General features: G+C 40.6%; 1 protein-coding gene across 1 annotated transcript; it reads right to left on the bottom strand.

The window, feature by feature from the left end:
• Positions 1 to 220: 220 nt before the first annotated feature.
• OLFM4 (olfactomedin 4) lies at positions 221 to 20,712 on the bottom strand (the record flags this gene model as incomplete). Its single annotated transcript, XM_081296029.1, has 5 exons — positions 221 to 1,038; positions 8,073 to 8,229; positions 9,249 to 9,461; positions 15,104 to 15,256; positions 20,422 to 20,712. The coding sequence occupies 5 exons, from the start codon at positions 20,710 to 20,712 to the stop codon at positions 221 to 223; spliced, it is 1,632 nt and encodes a 543-aa protein (XP_081152155.1).
• Between the last annotated feature and the right edge of the window lie 970 nt (positions 20,713 to 21,682).

Here is a 21,682-nt window from a genome sequence, read left to right as displayed (position 1 = left end):
CCCACCCTAGAAGAACTTTATTTTAGTTGGGAAGTGCATCCCAAAACACAGATGACTCTCAAGAGAAATCATCATCAAATGAGGGCAAATATCCTAAGTCCCTAGAGTGGTAGAACTATGCACCTAAATATCACTACTTAAGAAACACACTTCTAGATTCTTCTGCAGATATGTAAAAAGTGGAGATCATTTTCAACAAATATTTTATTTCTATTTCATCCTAATGCCTAGCAGTTTCCTGGGGTTGCGGTAGGAAGATAAGATTATAATTCAGAAGGTAGCCATCATTATAGACATAGAGTTTTTGGTCAAAGGGGTGATAATTGATGCTCTGCACTCTTTCCTTCATCTTATTCATTGTAATGCTCAGATGCCCTTCTTTCCCTGTGTTTGTGTCATAGTAGTAAAAAATCTCTTCTGTTCTGGTGTTCAAAGTACGGGTGGCATAGAGAACCCCACAAACCATGAAGGCATTAGAAACAGACGGTTTGTACTGCTTCGTAAACCAAGTGTTCAGCACCTCGAGGGTGGTGTCATTGAGTTTGCTTATCACTATGTTACCAGTGCTGGCTTCCGTGGCATAAATCACCCACAGTCCATGCTCATCCACAGCAAAGTCAATATCTTGCCAAGCAACATTAGCGTATGAAAAACGGTTATTATAGGCAGCATTAGGCAACGCTCGAGTCACAGCAACACTGTTAGTGGTCAGGTTAATTTTGGCAATATTCCCAGTGTTGTACCAATTAACATACATGTTGTTGTTGTAAACTGCTGTACCACTGCCTTGGCCATATCTAATCTCAGGGCTTCGAGCATATGAATACAACAGCAAATCATTCAGGGTGTCGTGGAGTCTGTAATATTGCAATGTCCTCCCATTTGTCTCCAAAGGTGCCACCCAATACTGCCCTTTCTTTGGATTCTGGGGAGAGTAATCCCGACCCCAGGCACCGTAAAGAAAGGAAAATCCTCTCCAGTTGAGCTGAACCACAGACGGTTTGCTGATGTTCACCACACCACCGTGACTACAGCTTCCTATAGAACGAGAAAAGGAAAAAGGCTTTCTCAGAGACAATGAATGACAGCATACAAACCGATTAATATTCTAAGAACCAAAGGCATCCATCAATATTTTCCCTGTCAAGGTTCAGTGACAACAGTGGCTCTGATGTAGAAGAACCAAACTTCTCTTCAGTTTCAGTCTCAAAGTGAATCCACTGTCACATCTACAGAGAACGACTTTCTGTTTCCATGAATGGGCTTTTCCATCAGGGAAATGGAGATAATGAAACTGCCAAGAGCCATATCTAAAAGTTTGGAGGAGTCCAGAGAGAGGAAAAGGGAAACTTGACAAATTTAATATATTGTCTTCTACAAAAAAAAAAAAAAAGAAAATTGCAAATACTATCTTTTTTTTTTTTTCATTTTCTTATAGCAGAATCAAGAAGGTACAACCATCTCAAAAGCTTGCCCTGTTTTCATAAAACCAGAAGGTGCTACTTTTCCAGGGTCAACCCCAGGGAGAATTGTGATGAAGGAGAAGATGATCTTTGCCCAGTGTCCATGTCTGCCTTCCCTATGACCCCAAGTGAATATCCACATCAATCCTGCTCCAAGCCAATCTCAGGAGAGGAAGTTTTAAATATAGTATTTTATAGATCCAAAAAGATGGTCTAGAATGGTGGGGTTTCAGCCTGGAGAAGCCATGAAGCTATTTTCAAGACAGCATTGCCTGCTTTGTGCCCACCATATAGCCCATCACATAAATCGCTTGGTGACCATCTTCCTGCAGAGTTATGAGGCGAGTCCTGCTGTTCGTAACCCATATGCTGCTGTGCCACAGCATGTCAGGCAAGTATTTCATCCTTCCCATTCTGACACGGTCATTGTCACAATGTGTACAATCAAGTGGGACCAGATGCACTGGTCCATTGAATCTGCATTCCCTGAAACACTTGTGTAAATGACTCAGCCTGGGCAACCGGCCCCTAACATTGAACTCCCTCTGAAATGCCTGCCAACCCAAAGTGCTTATAAATGAAGCATATAAATAAATGCATAAAAATGAAATAAAATTCCTCCCAGGTTTTAATAATAACTATCCAAAGAGTTGAATGCATATTTTGGGGGGGTCTTAACAAATACTCTTTAAAAAAAATGGTAAGGTTGTTTACAAGATAAAAAAAAAAGTCAAATTCAACTTCAGGTATATTTAAGGTCATTTTCCTTCATTCTGCTGCTCAGAGCAGAGCAGGTGAGGAAGACTGGAACAGAACCTGAATCACTGGATCTGGCTTTAAATGCTTGGAGGGAATTAGGGGAGCTATGGAGAACACATGAGTGAGCTGGAACGAAAGGCAGAGCTCCAAAGAATTACCTGAGATGAGCACTGAGGGGGTTAGGGGAGCCAGGCACTGGTCTCTGAGCCTCTGCCTCTGCCCAATATGGAGAGACTCATTCCTTTCCTTGCTGAATGCTTCCCCCTCTACCTTCTTCACTCAAGGACTGACTGCTCAGAGGGGAAACCATTACTAGAAATCCTGCTTTTATTTTTCCAATCTGCTGGGACGTTTTGGTCCCAGAATTAAATACGTGCTCTTTAAATGCTCTCATAAATACACAGTTGGTGAGAAAACCAGCCAACCATACAACAGGTAGAGAAATGAAACCACTCTGTACCCAACCTCAAATAATTTTGCATATCATTAAACAGAACACAGTCACAGGTTTATTTTAATAATGCATGCACCATTTCATAAATAAAAAAGCAACGTGTGTTCAACCAAGAGACTGTTCTCCACTAAAGAAATAATAAATAAAATTATAAATTATTATTTCTTCTCCTCAAAGTGATCTCTCAGATGAATGCTTGTTTGCTTTTGTTTATGAAACAATGCATGAATTATTAAAATAAAGTTAGTGGTGTGTTCAGTTTAATGATAACAAAAACTGTTCCAGTTTCCATATGCTACAAACTGGATTTTTTATTTAAAATATCTTCCTAAAAACTTATTATTCAACTACATTTCACTGTGAGGCAATGAAAGAAAATCACTGTTTTTCTTTCAGGTTGGGAAAGTTAAGAATGGTTTGCTTCATTGAATCTTACCTTTCTAGAACGAAAATACCCCACCAGCAGCAACAAAATATTTTAGAAAAATTTATGATGCATATAACTTACTCAAGCATTATCATGGGGTTAAAGATAAACCATCTGTCTCCAGATGTAGAAATCTTCAGATATAAAGGAACCAACATAGGATGGGGGTGTAGCTCAGTGGTAAAGCGCTTGCCTAGCATATGTGAGGCACTGGGTTCAATCCTCAGTACCACATAAAAATAAATAAATAAAATAAAGGTTTTGTGTCCATCTACAACTTAAAAAAAACTTTTTTAAAAATAAAGGAAGCAACATAAACCTGTCAAAAAATACCATTATTACTTGTACTATTATAGTGGTAGTCCTATTATTGGTAGTATAATAGTATTAAATACTGGCAATAGTATTAATACTATTACTGCTAATGGTAATAATGATGGTTCACAGTTTTATGAGAAAATTAAAATTGTATGAAGCTTTCTTCACCTTCCCAACCAATCCTAAACCCTCTCCTGTCCATTTTGTTATTCCCCCTTTATCCTCCAGCCCCTTTGGGCCATTTATAGGGCTCTTGGCTATGGTCAAACAGAAGTAGCAATAGGGACAAGAACTAAGTTATATTGCTGTCAATGCTGCACATGTGGTGACATTAGTGACAGACCAGTGAAAAGATTAGGAGGGGTTTTGCCAATTCCCAGCATCAAACCAACATGAAACAACAATGAACTTGACAGCCATCATTGCACCTGCTGCTCATCCTCCCAAACCCATATACCCTGAGCTTCTCATCACCCTTCCTGGTCTCATACCCCTCCCAGCCCCTTCCTTTGGGTCAAAATCTTAAATACACTTCATTCCCTTCTTACCCATCTCCCATCCCAGCCATGGTCCAAGAACTGTGAAGGATCAGTGGACCATTTGCACTTTCTGGTGGAAGAAAACATACCAAAGAGCTTTCAGGAGCAAAAATACTCTTTTAACTACTCCGAAAGCACAGAAGCAAGAACATGGGGTGTTCAATCAGGTAGGTGAGCTGTTGGAACTGTGTGTGATTCCATAAGTCCCAGGTGTACTCTGCTATTGGAGCACCTTGGAAGGCAGCCTGTACAGTGACAATATTAACAGACAGCTTCCAATCCAAATCCCAACTGCCATACTCAGAGCTGTGCATCCCTAAGCAAGCTATTTAACCTTTTGAATTTCAATTTCCTTATGATAAAAGAAAAATAATAATATTCTGCAAGACCTTTGGACAGAATGAAGTCTTATAAATGTAAATAAATGATAACTATCATTATAATCATGTCATATTACAGGGAGAGTTCACATGACTGTCTCCCCTCTTGAGTAGTGAGTGGTTCTGGAGGTGGCTTTACCCATCCTGGTAATCCCTGGTCTCAGAACAGGATCAGCCACACAGAAGACCAAATTATGTTTGTGGAATAAAGGAAAAAAGATTGATCAAATCACTTAAACTCAACTTATCCTAAAGAACTTACCCTTCACCCTGCCACATATCTGACTTTTCAAAGAGCCTGGCATTTATTCCATGGAACATGATACAAGATGCCCCCTGCACAAGTGAATCTTTCATTGGCCTGTATCTTCATCATGCAATTTAGCAGAATTCTGGAAATACGCAGGAAAGTCACAGTCATGAGACTTTAAAATATTCTCATCTGGCTTTTTAAAATTATCATGGTTAGTAGTGTCAGACATTAAAATGTCAAATATTTTTGCCTGAAGAGAAACTTAATCTTGGATCTATCAATGCATTCTTGCAACTGGGAAACTAAATTTTATTTGAATCCCAAGGAGAACAATGCCATTGACTTGTAAGAAATAGGCAATGAAAATGGTCATAACCCTAAAACAACTGAGACTAAGTTGATTCCGAATTATTAGATGTTGCTACTCAATATTGACCTTTGCTGAGCTTTGGATTTAAGCAAGTCACCCCATTTCTTTCATACCCTGTTCAATCACCAGCCATTTACTGAGCACCACTATATACCAGCAAAGCCTGGCACCCCCCCAGGCAAGATCCCTGCGCATTTCCCTCACATTTTGCCAATGCAGAGTCATTTTGAACTGGGAGGAAAAACAGAGGGAGGGCGAAGTCCGTTGTTTTAAGGAAAAATGTTAATGAAATGAAGGCCAATTACTTTAAATTAGAAAGATATATGAAATGAAGCAGAAAGGGATGTTATTTGTAGCAAAAGCAAATACAAAGTGCATTTTACTGAACCCAAAACATACGCAGCAGTTCTAAGTTCAAGTTGACCATAGGATTAGCAAACTGCAGCCGCAAGGGAGGAGCCCTGAGAGCACAGAACTACTTTATAGCTGAGACTTGCATACAGTCTTTTTTTGTTCTGTGCAACTCTGCAGTGAAAAAAAAGCAGACAGGCCAGATTTTAAAGTCCCAAAATAGTGAGGAACTTTAATTAAAGTCTCCACAGGCTCACAACTTTGTGGTGCCTGGGGATTTTTCAATTCTGCATTATCAACCAATCCGAACAGAAAGAGAGAGCAAGTGAAAGAAATTGATTTAAAAACACAACAAAAAGTCAGTTTAATATAAATATAATAAATATAATATGAACAAAGCTGGAGGAGGGCCAAGTGGCTTGGCAAGGATCCAGGTACAGACAAGGTTGTGGGAAAGTGAGTGGAAATCTGGGTTCAATTTGCTTAAACAACACAGCTGGGCTGAGATGGTTCTCAAAAGTCTAAGTGTGAGGGCCTGAGGGAAAGTTCTGGAAAAAAATCCAACAAAAATAGTCCAATGGACTTACTTGTTTTCCTCCCCACCCCCAATACTGAGCCATGTATTTTCTCCCCCACCAACCATCTTTGGGTTTCTGACACCTGACACTCTGAGATGACCAGGGAGGGAAGACTCTTGAGTTTTACCTTCAGCTCTGTCACTACCTGCTGTGTGACCTCAGGGAAAGCAGCATCAAACCAACATGGAAACAACAATGAACCTGACAGCCATCATTGCACCTTCTGCTCATCCTCCCAAACCCATACACCCTGAGCTTCTCATCACCCTTCCTGGTCTCATACCCCTTGCTACTCAAGTCCCCTCCTCTGAGACATGTAGGGGCTGAATTTCAATTTCCTTATGATAAAAGAAAAATAATAATATTCTGCAAGACCTTTGGACAGAATGAAGTCTTATAAATGTAAATAAATGATAACTATCATTATAATCATGTCATATTACAGGGAGAGTTCACATGACTGTCTCCCCTCTTGAGTAGTGAGTGGTTCTGGAGGTGGCTTTACCCATCCTGGTAATCCCTGGTCTCAGAACAGGATCAGCCACACAGAAGACCAAATTATGTTTGTGGAATAAAGGAAAAAAGATTCCCAGCATCAAACCAACATGAAACAACAATGAACGTCCCTCCTTACTCTAAAATGTCCTCATTCTGAAATCTGCATAGAAAACTATGCCAGAAAAGAAGGATTGTTTGCTGGGGAAACGGGGCACTTGTTCCGTTATCAACAGAGGTTGTCACATTGCTTCCACTCTGGCCTCAGTGAACCTTCATGGACCACTGGAGCCTGCTCTCATTTCCAAAATATGTTTACATGTTGGTCCCAGGCCAAACTTAGCCTTAGTTTGTTACAGAAGACAGACCGCTGTCTTTGCCTTAAACATCCTCTGTATGTCAGACTAGGGCAGAATCCCCACTACAGAAGGAGAGAAAAGTGTCCCCTGAATAAGACCAAGAGGCTTGTCACCATGGTCATATCTAACTGAGGCCTTAAAGAAATCAGTTACATTAACAAAGATCCAGAAACTCACAGTCCAAAAGGAAACAGGTTGTGAGGGTTGGAATTAATACACATAACAAAGCCTGTCTGATCTGATGAAAAGAGACAGTACCCATTTGGGCTAAGAATCTTACAGCCCGCTGAGAGAAGCTCCCTGTGACACGGTGTCCCTAACGGACAGGGATGAACACTGCAGCTGAGAGGTTGTCTTTAGTTCACTTGGCAGGGGGCACTGCAGTGCACGAGGATCTGGCCCTGCTGCTGTTCGCAGCAAGGTTTTCATTCCAATTATAATTATTACTAATAATATCCATTGCCAGTTTGTTCGTGCTGATTACAGAGCCCTGAGCTTCCCAGGTGTTGGCTCATTAATCCCCATGGCAACCTTACAAGGTATGTATTATTATTCTCCCATTTTACAAATGAAGAGATTAAGGATCTTTTCCCCCCAGCCACATAGCTGGGAAGCTCTGGTCTTTGGGATGCCAAAGCTATACCCTTGAGCTTCCTCTCCACTACCTCCATTCACAGAGGCATTTATAGAGCTTCCCACTGGGTGCTGTACTTAACCCCAAAGAGGATGGTGAGAGAATGAGATGCCACACGACCCTCCAGAGCTCACAGTCCTGGAGGGATGGCATGGTATCCCCCCAAGTACCACAACCTGTGGGCCCAACCCTTCAATTCTCACTAAATCTCAGGACATAGATTGTAGTGAGTGCTCAACAGGGAAGAATAAAGGGAAATGTGAAGAGGAGGGGGAAGAGAGGGAAGGAGAATGGGAAAGCAGTCAAATCCAAGGCAGATACTAGTTCACCAGATAAATAAGCCAATCAGCACTCATAATCCACAGGAAAGCAGATGTCACACATAGATTCCAGAAGCTCTCCCCTGGGCCCCTGATAGCTCCTCTATCACCATAGAGATGGTTTTCCTATCAGTAAATACAGAGGGAACACATGTAACTCGTGGGATTTTGTTTTAAATCAACTCATTGTGCTTTTTCTCTGTGAACCCCAGAATATGACAGTAGAACTACTTGGGGTAAGGGGATTTTAAAACATGGAAGAATAAGCTTAGAACTGCAAAAATAGTATCCTTCCACCATTACACCTCCCCCCCCCCACACACACACACATGATAGGACCTGGCTTTTGTAGCAAAAATATGGCCTGCTTACCCGGAGCCGGAGGCAGGATGACTGGATAGTTTTCCTCTTTAGAGGTCTCACATTCCTTCAGCTTTTTCTTTAGGGCCTCGATTTCTCGGCGAATGGCAAGGACATTGTTTTTGTCTAGCGTCTCCAGATCCTCTACCAGGAGAGACATATTCCTTATCTAAGGAAATAAAAATTCAGAGTGACTTTATGTTATTGTGCAATTTCTTTCATAAACATTCCAGGGCTGAATTTGTCATTGAGTGAGACATCGCTACAGAATACACCAGAGATTCTTCTGAATGGTTTCATTTGGAAGAATACATTTTATGGTTTAGTGTGAATGCCTGTCAGATCTCAGGCAGATGTGTGTGACAAGAAGAAAATGGCAAAGATTTTTAACAGCTTTAATAATAGAGCATGGACTCATTCTCGGCATCTACAAATGTCCATTAAAGTTCATTTCTAATAACCTTCCCCTATAAACTCGTGTTTACTCATGTTGTCTTATAATTAAGTTTCAATGAATGATGAGGGCCAGAGAAAACTTAAATTCAAAATACGTAACTAGAATTGTCAATTATAGCCCATGTCATGACTGTGCTAGTAAATTCTCGTTGATATAAATTACCCAACCGTAACATTAATGTGATGGTCTTTATCCACATATCTTAAAAGCCTTCACTAAAGCATACTCACACACACACACACACACACTCACACTCACACACACAAAATATTCTTAAAGGAGGTTGCCAGTATGTGAGAAGAATTCCAAGAAGGACCAAGGATTAGAAGGCTGTACAAAAGGAAGAACAGACCTAATGTGTCCACAGTCAAGTAGACTGTGGATTTCTATTACCATGAAGATAAATTCAGAGCAGAAAACACACCCGCTCTAGCCATGGTATGGACAGTTGCTCAGATTTATGTCACCTCCATTCTAAAGAACTCCAAGGCCCTGGAGCAGGGTTCTGATCATTAAATGACCTGTCTCTCAGTCAATGTGTTCCCAGTGTGCTTAACTAACTGTACAAAAAAAAAAAAAAAAATAGGCCCAAACCTAGAATGTGTGACATGATTGTGAGAAAGGAACAGACTTAGAACCGGGGAGACGTTGGTATCCAAGTCCTCACATTTGTTCATAGTCACTGAAGATAATTTAGTATTGACCCACTGAAAAGGGAGTTCCTTCCTTACCTCCTCTTCCAGCTGGTCAACAATTTCTGTGCTTCCAACAAAATTCTCCTTCAGCCGTATGATCAGTTTCTTCATCTCGCTCACTTCTATCTTGATCAGCTCAAAGTCCAGTTTTGTGTAAGAAATGCTATCCTTCTCCATGATCTCTACTCGGACAGTTAGGTTTAAGAGTTTCTTTTCATATACACTGATTAATTGAACATATTTCTTCACCTGAAGAGGAATCAAAAGTCAGTTCCCAAAGTAATATAAAATATTATTCCTCCACTTCCAAACCCTGGAAGGCTATTTGCAACTATTTGATTCCTGTCAATCACTATGGGTTTTTCGTTGTGTTTTGTTGTTGTTGTTGTTGTTTGTTTGTTTTTGTTTCTTGGTAAGTAAATGAATCAAAAATGTATTTAACTAGATTCTTTTTTGTTAATCCAAATGCAAACTAAAAAATTTAATTGCAGGTGATTTTGCACTTATACTAAAAATAATTTGCCTCAAAGTCATTATTCACGTATATATTTTTTAATCTCCATTTCAATGCTTGAAGATATTAACTCCTCAAACTGGATCAGAGTCTCTTGCCATCCCTCCTCCTCTCAATTCATTTGCTCTAATCAGGGTTTCTGAACCTGAGCTATTGACATTTTAGTAGATTTATTTCCGGGGGGCTGATGTGCTGATTGTGGGGTATTCAGCTGCTACACATGCTAGTAGTGCCTCCCAACTCTCCATTGTGATATCCAGAAATATCTCTGGGCATTACCACCACCACCACCCTGCCTTTGTTTAGAACCATTGCTCTAAATGTAGGTATTTTCTTGAAGAGGGAGAAATATACTAAGTAGCATTCCTTCTTTGGTACCGTTTTAGCAATGAGTCCCTCTGCCCTTTACAAAGTCCCATGAAGGCCCAGCTTACCACACAATATCTGAGTGTATATGCAACAGGAAAGTGCACATTTCATTAAGTGCGCTCACATTTATTCCAAGAACTGATTATTGCAATCAGACCTTTAAATTACACATTTGTTGCATATATTTGAATGTCTGATCATTAAGTTAAAATACTTCCAAAAATTCCCTTGGTGGTTTAGTGTATAATTGGAATCTCCAAATGGATATTTCAATAAACTGTTGGTGGCACTTTCCATATCTGATCTCTAAATGAAATGTCATGGCTTTTTAAAGGACCTGCTCATTAAAAGTTGCTGGATTTACTTTCTTTTAAAAAATATGAACATAAGTGATACTTCTGCCCAAACTGTACTAATGTCAAATGGCTGGTCCACAGTGCCTGGATGAATTCGGAGCCAGATGTTGACCTCTAATCCTTCTAATACCAAAAGCAGTCCTAACTTCTGTCATTTTAGCCTTTCCACTTAACCCCACTGTGCAAATTAGAGTAGACTCAGAGGCCACAGACCTAAAGGGCCAGGGTTTCAGGCAAAGAGGATTTTAATGAAAAGTTAAAGATGCAGCCCTTGGCACTGCTAGTGTATCTCCTCAGGCAACTGATGCTCACTGCCATCAGACGTGCCATCCCTAAGAGGCTGAAAGGCTGGTGACATTTTGGTTGATAAGAAGGTTTTAAAAAAAATTATGTGTGTGTGTGTGTGTGCATATATATGGGTATGACTAAACAAGTCCCCCTCAAAAATACACCCAGAGATATAGAGTGGCTGGGTTTCAGTTTCCACCAAATTGGGCATAAAACCTTGCCTGTGATACAAAAATAATAATAAAGCACCAAGCCATTGCAGAAATGGAAGTTTGAGAAATGAATATGCTTGTTGGCATTTGGTCTTGCCAGCTCTTGGAACAAATGAAACACCCCTAGCTTTCCTGGAACATTTTGGTGGCATGTCGCAGCTGTTGTTCTGCAAAAAATGAGTGATTCAACTGTCATCTCTGCTAAATAAAATGTGGCTCTCCCTGATTCTCACAGAAAACCAAGGCATCGCTTAGAGTTTGTAACCTGTGAGAATGTAGGTTGTGCCTGCCTTACCTCTGCTCTAAAAATCTGTTTGGAGGAAAATTTTATTTTTGAGGTTCTGTAAGCTGATGAAGAAAGCTCAGTGGTGCTCAGGAAAATTGGAATGATGCTCAGAGTTACAGAAAGCAGGTGAAAATTTGAAGATGGATCAGAAAAACCTAGAGTATGAACTTTACTGATTTAAATAGATTATTAGTATAGACCTTTCACATATATGGATTTGTAGTTTGAGAGAGCCTGGACAATTCTGAGAACATCCAAGCTCTACATGGGAGATGCAGGCTCAGTAGAAGCAGTCCAGCTGTGTCTAACCTACATTCCTGGCACTTAATACATTTAGTGGATTTATTCCTCTTCTAGAAAATGCTTATATTAAAAGCAGTGTTCCTAAACAATGAGAAAGTGGTAGTGGTGGTGGTGAAGCTGGTGGTACATTGTGTCCAAGGAACATTTACCAGTGTCTGGAGACAAAACTGAGGGTAAATGGAAGTTTACTGGCATCTAGAGGTCAGGGGTGTTGTAAACAATCCTATCAAGAATATGAATCTAAGCCCAAGAGGACACATACCTGTGTCAAAATCTTTACCTTGAAATTTATAATTACTACAAATTTGAATATGGAAGACTCATGTATGCTTGCCTTCAAACCACCGGCCTAACATTCAGAGCTTCTGCTTCATTTTGTTTGTTATGCACTTACTATGTCATCAATGAAGAACCAAAGTCTGGAAATTGTTTTGTCATGGTTGCTATTGTATCTTAAAATCTTATAATTAAAAATGTAGTGTGGCTAGCTATTAAGTAGTTTGTCTGGTTCACATTTGTAACAATTTCACAATTCCTTAAAATCTGTGATCATAACTATGGCCAGATTATTTGAAATAAGCAAATGTTCTTTGCAACATAATGTTATTCCCAATAAGTCCTTAAAAATGAATACAACTAGGTTAATTGAAGCTGATGTGACCATCAGACATGGAACACCCACCTGACCTCAAATCTGACTTCAGTATTTAGTGGGCAAATCACTTAATTTCTCTAAGCTTTAGCTTCCTCCTAAAACTGAAGGTAATATTATCAAGCTTACAAGATTATTGTGAAGACTAGAGATGATGTACATTAAGTGCCTAGCTAGTGGATGCCCCCATACATTATAGAAATTAATAGAGAAACAGTGATCTCAGTGTTTTTCAATCTGACCTTTTAATTTATTATATTTCACTGCACAAAGCATTGCTCAATCAATGTTGTTTGTTTATGGGTTGCCTAAATGTCTCCCAGGCTGCCTCAACCTTCTCATGCATGAGGATCTATTAGCAAATGTGTCATATTAAATAACTTGCCCCAAAGACCATAAGCCTCCAGAGAAAGAAAAAATCCTGAGCTGCCTTTTATGCTGTCCCTTTCCTAAGTACAGTCACAAAAGGACATGTCATAAACAACAGAAAAGTATAAAATGCTTTCAGCATCGTATGAAGAGGCAGCTCCCTGTCTTCTCTGTGTACTGGCACATAATGAATCAATGTAAGGCCGTCAAAACCCTTTTCGGCTGGCCTGACCCAAACGGGCATTCCCCCAGGCTCCTAGATAAATGGTGATCTCCAAGGCAACCTAGGGACAGCTGTAATAATTCACCTGGAAATTCAAAAGCCCTCAGCTGAAGAGATAACTTTGAATTCAAAGGCGTTACTGACCTACTGCATCTCATTTTGAGTCTGCACTGAAGGGTAACAGCCTGGCCAGGAGGAAGGAGAACTTTGATGATGGTAAATGCTCAAATTCCTGATCGGGCTTCACCAGCCAAGAGAGATGACCTTGGGCAAGTTCCTTTACCTCTATAAACCTCAGTGTTTCTATCCCTAAAATGGGAGGAAGGACCCCTGGCCTCTCTCCTTAAAGGACTTGCTAGAGAGGAATATAGAATTGGAAGCATATGGAAAAACACAAACGAAAACTGCTTACTGTTATCACCTGTCACATCAAATCAATTATGTAAATCCCAACTGTCAGGTAAGTTTCTTCCTTGGGTCTCAATCACAATCTTTTTTTTTTTGGGGGGGGGGGCAGTTACTAATACTTATGGGACTAAAAGTTTTCCTATCTACTCTGCCTTTCTTCCCTGTCAATTATTAGCAAAGCAGATGCCACCTGCACCACCCGCCCCATACCTACCTTTCAGGATTGAAATTAAATGTCCCATATTCATAAACCTGGCAATCCACCTACTCTCCCTGGAGCAGCAAGAGGTTTCAAACTGCCCTTCACACTGCTGGCAGCAACGACGACATGCAAAACAGTGGCTTCCACTATTTCAAAGCAAATGACTCTAAATGAAAAGATCTTTACCTAGGATTTTCCTCTACTTGTTATGTTTTTATGCATAACTTCTTATCTGTACTTGATTATGCTGGAATAAGGCTATGAATATTAATGGTTGGAATTTATAATTTAGTGCTGTGCCTTTTCTACTGATTAATTCAAGGACGTTTTATTTCTTAAGAAGCTAGGTTCCTGGAGTAGTCAAACACATTTTCTTGGTCACTCATTTAAACTTAGAATATTTATCTACCAATTCAGGTTGAAAGCAGGGTCTCAGCCTCACCATAATTTTTGTCTTAAAGGATAACTATGTTGGATGTTAAGGTGGTGAAGCTTAAATTTCTGAAGAAAACTTATTTTGAGTCTTGCAATAAACCCAGAGCTCCTTGTAAATTAATGGAGTTGTATTAAATAATGCATAATATGATTATACTCTAGCTTGGACTTCACCTGTGCAGAAAATAGGAGGCTTTCTAATTGATTTGTAACTTGAATGAAAATCCGGAAGGGGTCAAAAGTGGAAGGCTAAGTCACATTGCTCTAGCCAGCTGGGAGAAATGCAAAGTGTTGAGGATAGCTTCCTCTGGCCAGAGAAAAGCAGGAATCAGAGGCTTCCAGTTACGTTTTTAAGAGACCTGTGAGTGTAGATTCAAATTCCCAAGGAAGCCTCCGAATCTGGTCTAATGCTGGACCAGAATGAAATGCTCTTGTGGAAACAACAGAAGACAAGTACCAAAAAACAAAGAAAGGAAGAGAGCAAACTGTAAAGATTTAAATGTGTATGTGTGTGTGCACGTGCATGCATGTGTGTGTGTGTGTGTGTGTGTGTGTACACATGCATGAGTGCAGGCACAAGAGAAGGGAAAAGAGGGAAGGAAGGGGAATGAGAGGGAGAAGGTTTGGGGGAGGGAGAGGGGAGGAAAAAGTAAAAGAATAAAGAATCATCCAAAAGGAAGAGAAGACCAAAAAGAGTCAAAGAGAAGAGGAGGAGGAGGAGGAGGAGGAGAAGGAGGAGGAGGAGGAGGAGGAGGAATCAAGAAGAAAACAGAAAGAAAGATTAGAAGGAATAGACAAGAGACAGGATTTAGGCAAAGGGAACAAGAAACAAAAGCAGGAAGGAAATAGAAATAGAAGGAAAGGTGAAGGAAAGAGAAAATAGACTAGAGAACTAAAGAGGATAGAGGAGAGCAAAGAAAAGAAGGCAAAGCTGGATGAAAGATCTAGAAGAACAACAAAGGAAAGAAGAAACAGACAAGCGAAAACTGCAGAGCTGGCATTTGCAGGGAGAACTTGCAGCCTCTTAATGACTCATGAGCACCACAGCCCTGGAGCGAGCCTGCTGTGGACACCCTCCATCCTGCCTTCTCACCCTGCCATGAGGAACTACAGAGATGGACTGTGAACGAATGCCAGGATGCCATAAGATATAAATGTGCTATCTTTGGTACAGTGAAGAATGATTGCTTCTAATATACCCAACAACAAAGTGCTTTGTTTTGCTTCTTTGCTATTCGTTCTTAACAGATATCGTCTTAAAAGAAAATGCTTACTTTAGAAAGCTCTTTCTCAAACTTCACAGACAGGGTGTGAGCTATGTACTCCAAGCGTTCCACTCGGTTCGCAGGAAAGGTGGTGTCTGGCAGAGAAACAGAGCACTGGCAGGTTCCACGTTCATCCACAGAGCCGGTGAAATTGGAAAATGACTGTAGATAATAATAAGGTAGACATCAATAATAAGCTGGAAAATGAGGGGTTTGGGGCAACAGGAGTGACAGAAATTGGCTTATCAAATGAGGGCTTGGAGGCAAGCAAGTGGAGTCCAACATATAAACAAAGAGGATCACAGAAGCAAGCTGAAACTGGGATGTTGTCATGAGGTGGGGACCTCACAGAGCATTTAACCACATCTCTAGCTGGTGGACTACGCCACTGTGTCCCCAGCCTTTACCCAAAGAAGATTCTTCATTCTTGAGGAGTCTTAAAGGAAATCATTACCATCTATACACAACTTACGCAAAGAAAGGGTAAGAAAGAAGTGATGAGAATCCTTAAATTTAAATATCAATTCTACCACTTCCTGATGTGACTTCTTAAGTCTTAGTTTCCTCATCTGTAAAACAGAGATGAGGTTGTCTCAGGATTTGTCCTCAGGATTAACCAAGTAATATGAGCCAAGTTCCTGGCACCTAGTAGGTGATCTATTTGTTGTCAATTTTCTCTTCTGTTAAACATCACCCTTCCCTCACCTTTCATCCCAATCCCAATCTAATTCATCCCAAGTGGGATGAGGAAGCCGCCAAGGGTGTGGGCTGGGGAAAATATACAATGCAAATTCATCTTCTCTCTTCAGCTTAGAAATTGTATAATTAACATTCTTCAAAATGGAAATAAATACACCATTGGTTAAAAAACTGAGCAGTGTATGAGTTTTGGAGATTTTGTGCAAATGTTTTAAATAAAAGTTCTCCAGCTTACCACTTGCAGAAAAGTCATTTTAAAATATTTGATGTTTCTTTAAGATATTCAGGCTCACACTTTGGTGCTGCTGCATATTTTAAAATGACAGGTTTGAAAGATCCTGTTTTTCTTTTGTCCCCTTTGAACTACCCCAAGGGGATGCTGGCACAATTAACATTTTTTTTTATTACTACCATTGCCTTACAGAGTGGGACTCTCAGCAGCCGACTGTCTGTGCCTTTTAATGATCTCATCTGAAGGCCAGCCCAAAGCTCACCTGTGGAGCATCAGCCTGAAGGGACTTTTCATAGAACTATGAAGGAGAGAGCAGTGGTTTTCAGAGTCTGAAGACTCAGGCCATGACTTTCAACATTCAAGTCAGCCAGCTGCAGCTGAGATTGCGTTCTCTCTGCATTCTCTGTGTGTTCTCTGCCCACCTCCAAGACTCCTGAGCAAGCCTGGCCTAGATGCATATGCCGTCAGCCTAACCCAGCTGTGACCTCTGGGCTAATTAAGACTTTTGCAACCAAGGGATTTTTTTGTTGTTGATATTGTGTTTTTACTATGTTTTTTTTTTTTAAATTTAGCCTAAGTTTCTTTAAGATAATCAGAAAGGGAGAAAAAAAATAAAAAAACAAAAAGTGTGTGTCTCAAACTCTCCTTGCCAGGTAATTTCTTGACATTGGCCTCAATTTTATTTTCCAATCACATCCCCACACCTGTAGGAATCAGAGAGTAAGGGAGAAGAACAAGCAGTATGCTAAAGATGGGAGAGGGGATGGGGTGGGGAGGGGAGGAGTCTTTGCCAGGGATGAATCAGGACAGGAGGAGATACACCAGCCTGTCAGAGAGGCCAGCCTCTCTCAAACTCAGCTCTATCACTACCTAAAATTAGAAAGACTCCAATTCGAGCATGCCAGGTCTTTTATAGGAAGGACCAACAAATCACAGGCTTTTGAAGAAATAGCTTATTATAATAACTGTCTAGCAATAAAAAAAAGAAAAGAAAGAAAAAGAATCTTGCATTGCAATTGACAAGAGGAGGTTAATTAGCTGCCCAAGACAGGGTTGGACCATCTTAGATTTCTCTGAAAAGCTCTGTCAACTCAGGAGACAGCAGATATCATCAAGCAGTCTCCAGACATTCAACTAGGAACCACTAGCTAACAACTTTTAGTCTTGAAGTTCACCTGAAAGACAGACAAATAATTACGAGTCTTGCTGACAGCCATTCCACTGGTTTCTATTGAACATCTCTGTCCCAACATTGCGGGCTTCTCTCCCGCTTATCATCAGCCCAGCATGCTCAGCTGACATCAAAATGGTCCATAAGTTTGATCGGTGTCTCCCATTAGAGATATTTCTGCTCCTTGAATTCAAAGACAATGAAGCTAATGGTGATGAGTCTCTCTCTATGGTGAATGCTTAAACTCTACTTGAGTGTAACATGAGGACTGGGAGACAAAGACAGATACTTGTCCCTTTGGCCTTTGGAAAGATATGTGATCCCCCTGGCAGAGGGCAAATAGGGTCCTGTGTGACCCACAAAACACCCAGTTCTGCTTGGTTCCCACTCAGGACGTGTTGAATTAATATTTACTGATGTATACAATATGTAAGACTCTGGCATAAGATGATTAAGACCAATTTCAGCCAGGAATCAGGACCATCATCTTTATGAAATTCTTAAGGTTTGTTTGTTTTCCAACCATCCCAGTAGCCTGACTCATTGTGGTTCTGGTTCTGCTAGTTACTGCACAGAGCAAAGCATCAAACCCTTTCCTTGTCTATAAAATGAGGCTGTGAAGCAGCCCCTTCTTTGGAGGCATGCAGAGTGCTCTGAGCCCTACGGCAGAAGGTGCAACTCACATTTGTGATTTAAGGTTGCAAATGGCTCTAATTAGTAGCCAAGTCTAAGTGCCCACAATGATTCAAGGCATAAAATAATGGTACTCAACATTTTCAGCGTACAGAAAATGATACGTTTGGAACTTGCTCAATGACAGTTATAAAAGGGTTTTCCACCACTTTCCAAAGAGCTCATCAAGCTGACAGCCAGCCCCAGAAAATTAGGTTGATAGTGGAATTGACACCCAGTCCACTATAAAAAAAAAAAGAGATTAGAGTTGTAACACTGAATCACCAGAGGGAGATAAGTAAACTAAGAAGGTAATTAGAACCTCAAGATACAATTTAACCACCATTTCTTATCTCCTTTTAAATATTTGTCTTCTTACCAGATAATAGGCATTTTTAATTTCTCTTTTTTCTTGACCTATATTTTATTTTATATTATTTTAGCTGATCTTCCCCAAATGCTGGTTTTTGATTCGTGATAAAGCTTCATAACAAATTATTGTTTGTTAACCTCACTTTGAAAAATATGCTAACCAATTCTAATTGTCCCCAGAAATTGTTCAGTATCATGGGATAAAATTATGCATCTGATTTCTGGCTACAAAGAATGCTTGTGCATATTCATGATTCTGAAAACTTTCTCCTCTTTAAAATAAGGAATTTTCATCTATTCTCCCTAGAGATAGAGAAAGCTGTGTACAGAGAGATGGTATTCATTATAAACACCCTGGAAAATGAGTTTAAAGCAGGGAGAAATAACTGTTTTTGAGTTATATAACTTGCCAACTTAGTGACTTTAAGCCAAAGATTTTACCTTACTAAGCCTCCGCTTTAACATCTCTACAACGAGATCGCTTATTTTACCTGCCTCTTAGGGTTAAATAATATATATTATGTACTTAACCTGGTCCTGGTCTTTTAGGTACACAGTGACAATTATTGCTATTGTCTTCCTCTAGGATCTCTCCAAACCATTTGCTACTCATCACATTTTCATTGTCTACATATTCGGATGGTGCCAAAGAAAGCAAGCAAACAGTATCCCCGTCACCCCTTCATTCAGAAGTGCTTATATAAGTAGCAACCTAATTTGTGAATGAAGATCCTAGAAGTGCAGAAGGAGGAGGTTTGATGGGATCTGGACCTCCAACCCCAAGTTTTAAGGAAGCAAAGTTAGCCTAGGAAGTTTTATAGAGTAGGCCTCTTGCAGAAAGGCTCAAAGAAGACACAGATAGGGCTGGGGATGTGGCTCAAGCGGTAGCGCGTTTGCCTGGCCTGCGCGCAGCGCTGGGTTCGATCCTCAGCACCACATACAAATAAAGATGTTGTGTCTGTCGAAAACTAAAACAATAAATATTTTTTTAAAAAATTCTCTCTCTCTCTCTCTCTCTCTCAAAAAAAAAAAATATATATATATATATATATATATATATATATATATAAAAGGAGAAGACACAGATAACTGTTTTGTTTTGTTTTTTTGCTCCCAGTCTCTCACCGCTCCTTGCCTGTTCTCCTTTCTTTAAAGGAGATCTAAAGAAGACTCATCCTCCAAGGGGCTGGGCTCACCACGTGTCCTACATAGGTAGCCTAGCCGGACCAATCCCTTTTTAGTACCTGGGGGGTTTGTTGGTTTATTTTTTTTACTGTAGTTGTTTGGCACTGGAAATGGTCTTAAGGATTCCCTATAAAGAAGATCAAAAAGAGTTAACATTCGGGCTGGGGATGTGGCTCAAGCGGTAGCGCGCTGGCCTGGCATGCGTGCGACCCGGGTTCCATCCTCAGCACCACATACCAACAAAGATGTTGTGTCCGCTGAGAACTAAAAACTAAAATATTTTTTTAAAAAATTCTCTCTCTCTCTCTCTCTCTCTCTCTCTCTCTCTCTCTCTCTCTCTCTCTCTCTCTCTCTCCTCTCTCACTCTCTGTTAAAAAAATGTTTAAAAAAAAGAGTTAACATTCCTCAGGAAATGTCCACATGTAGAGGCACTTGCTAAAAACCAAAAATTCCTCCCCTTCTCTCTTCTTTACAAACCAAGGGCAGACCTGGACTCCTACTGGAGCATCGAGGTAACTCCCTTGAGGGTTACTTTTTACCATGCTAGGGGTCCGTTCTTGCCAGCAAATCAATTAAACAAACTTTCCTGGAGCTGCTACTTACAGGGTCCTACCCCAGACTGCATGTGACAATCACCTGGGGATTTTTAAAAAATATCTGATATTTAAATAGCTAAGTAGGATAGAACCCACACATTTGGGCCTTGGGAGTCTCATGGCCACCGGTCCTAATGTGCAGACTGGTTTAAGAACCTCTTTAAAGTATAGATTCTTTCCCCAAAGCCCCCAGCTGGAGAACTAGGATGTTCTCTCTTGCTAACAATTTAATTATTTCACCCAGGTTTTAATTCATTTCCAGGGCACCTATAGTGAACAGCAAGAGCCATAAATCTTTTAGAGTGCCCAGGTCTATCCATCCATGAAATTGTATTTAGGTCCCCAAAAAGCTACAGGAAGGGAATGAACACAACTCACTCAGACTCTGGGGCCCCCTTACCTGGGGTGCAGCATGGCCTTTTGGCCAAGCTGTGGCTGCTGTCGCTACCCAAGAAGCCGTAACCGGGTCTCCAAGTTCAGTTAAAACTGAAGTTGGAGCTACAGTCAAAGCCTCCGGAAAGTCAGAGGTCCGGAGTCTCCGATTCTCCAAACCTCCAACAGCAGAGCTGAGAACGAACAGATGGGGTAGCAGGAAAGCAAGGCCCCACCTCATCTTGTCCTCTTGACAGGATCCACTGGCTTCTGCCCAGAGCTCAGGATCTCTTATAGTGCCCAGTGGGGATTTCCCCATGGCAAGTGTGTGGGGAAAGAGGAAGCAGCCAGGGAACACATGACCCAGGAGGGTCAGGATGCCCAGAAACTTGAGTCATATCCACATCTCACCGAGCCCTACTCTATAACCTGCCCTTAGATCCAGATTATCCCTTGACAAATATTAACTCAATTGTGCTTTTTCAAGCCCAATATCTGCTTATCAACTCGGTATGCCCTTTAAAGAGATGGGGTCAAAGATAATCTCTGTGAATGAGACAGAGTATAAAAGTTCCAGGAAGGAAAAGCAACTCTGGGTCCTTTGTCTGGAAGCCACTTCTAGGTGTGATCTCACACTTCACTGAATGCTGCTTTCCAGAGAAAGTGAGGGCGCTCACTTTAGAGACCCCGAGTCCCTCCCAGTATGCCTGAAGCTTCCCTCTTCAGTGTTCACTGTCCAGGTTGTCTCTGACCATTGCAGTGTCTGCTTCTAGAGTAAGTTCTATAAGGCATGCTTTGAGGCACACTTGTTGAGCCACCCAAGAGTGTCTTCTTATTTCATGTGGGTATGGGGATTAGAGGCAAGGATAGGAGCATTTTCTCAAAAGCTTCCTTGGAAACTGTAGGGTCTATCTATATTATCTGCCCCAAAGGCCATCTGTGGTGAAGATCAAGGTCAGCAACTGGTGACTATGGTCAGCTTTCAGCGGGAAAGACATGTCTTTTTAAGCAAACACCTCTCATATTCTGCCCTATGTAGGATTGTCAGATTTAGCAAATAAAAATAGAGATCCCCAGTTTCAATTTGAGTTCCCGATAAATTACAAATAAGTTTTAATATTAGTATGTCCCATGCAATATTTGGGTCATACTTATATTAAAATACATGTTGTCTATTTAACATTCAAATTAAACAAGATATCCTGTATTTTATCTGGGAACACGAATTTTGGAGCAGAATATTGACTATGAAATTCATTGTTCTCTCTTGCAAGCAATTCAGTCTTGGC

The sequence above is a fragment of the Spermophilus citellus genome (genome assembly GCF_964194105.1).
Source record: "Spermophilus citellus genome assembly, chromosome: 1".
NCBI classification, from domain to species: Eukaryota; Metazoa; Chordata; class Mammalia; order Rodentia; family Sciuridae; genus Spermophilus; species Spermophilus citellus.
This window is presented reverse-complemented; position numbering and strand designations above follow the sequence as displayed.